Here is a 1394-nt window from a genome sequence, read left to right as displayed (position 1 = left end):
AACTGTGAGGTCGTGGGTTCGAGACTCCTTTGAGATGCTCAACGATAAGGAGTAAATGGATGCGCATTGCTTCTCGGCCTCTTAAGATAGAATAGATTCACCCAATGGACAAAACTTTATTGTAATTCCCAAATCTCTCCACACAATCAATCCGTTTACAAATAACTGTTAGGTTTGTACTTTGTGGATTTTATCTGTAGCCCATCGGGACGTGCGTTCACATCGGCATCGACAAAGATGTGAGTTACACTGAAGAAGGTGATCCGAAAAATTAATTTTGTTATTTTGAGTCTTGCAAACAACAAGGGTAAGTGAGAGGTTTGTGGTCAAGCAAAATTCTTTGTGGAAGAAAACGCAACTCCACTGGCACACACTAGACGAAAGAAACAAATCCAAGGTGATTGCCTTAGGATTTCTGATTCTAGATCCGAACAGATGGGTGAAAAAATACATGGATGGTAAAACTTTACGGATTCCTAATTTTAACGTGCTGCGTTATTTGTGTAGAGAGGCAAGACTTTGATCCATATCGTGAAAAATGAATCGATGTACATGGCCTCGTGGTTATCCACTTGTTCACCTAGCCGTAGCAGGCGGGCCGATGTCACTCATTTGCTTGTGTTCACTTCAGTCGGCAAAAAGCCCAGCAAAGCCGGAAACGGCAGTCGCATGCGCAAACCAAGTGCGCTTTTGGATAAGCCCACGGCTGCCAAGCGACTTGGGAAAGTCGCCAAACATCCAAAGGTCTAAAGAATGTTTACACGTTCATAGCGACCATAGCAGAATAAGGATTGATACACACAGACAACAAAGTTACCCTTCTGAATTGTTTGAGGTCAGAGAATACACAGTTTTAGGACGAACTTGTCTACCTTATGTGCAAGCTATTCATCGACAAAGAGCGACCGAAAAGCAACATTTTGTGGATGCAGTGTACGCACATAGTCCTGACAGTGTCATCATTCGATACGCAAATAATATGCAGTTGCGTAGTTTACATAAAACTCAAATTGACGTGGTGAATCCGACGGAAGCTAATCGAACAACAGAGCGAAACGTTTAAGGAACGCAGCTATTAGCTGATTGTTTCGTGACGTTATGACTGAACAGAAAGTTAAGCAGTTGTTTCACGGAAACTGATTGAGATAAGCTTTCTCCAATCTCCGCAAGTGAGAACAACAATTCTGGGACATTTGTGTTTGCAATACCGATCATATTCAAAGCTTGTTTATGAGTTGTAAAGGGAGAGGCAAATGACAAACAGAATTTCATCTATTTTAATCTTATGTCCAAAATGCGGTTCAATTTGAAAGGTAGTTACTATAAGAAAGGTACATTGCATTGATCTCATATATACGGCCACCAATCACGGTATGAGTTTTAATTCCACTCCA

At 41.3% G+C, this 1394-nt stretch overlaps 1 protein-coding gene across 1 annotated transcript; it reads left to right on the top strand.

Moving 5' to 3' along the window:
• Positions 1-546: 546 nt before the first annotated feature.
• Positions 547-750, top strand: T265_01573 (hypothetical protein; the record flags this gene model as incomplete). The annotated part of the gene is made up of 1 exon (XM_009165632.1): positions 547-750. A coding segment is annotated over one exon (204 nt), but the record flags the coding sequence as incomplete, so codon positions are not given.
• Between the last annotated feature and the right edge of the window lie 644 nt (positions 751-1394).

Source organism: Opisthorchis viverrini, assembly GCF_000715545.1.
Source record: "Opisthorchis viverrini unplaced genomic scaffold opera_v5_17, whole genome shotgun sequence".
Lineage (NCBI taxonomy): Eukaryota > Metazoa > Platyhelminthes > Trematoda > Opisthorchiida > Opisthorchiidae > Opisthorchis > Opisthorchis viverrini.
This window is presented reverse-complemented; position numbering and strand designations above follow the sequence as displayed.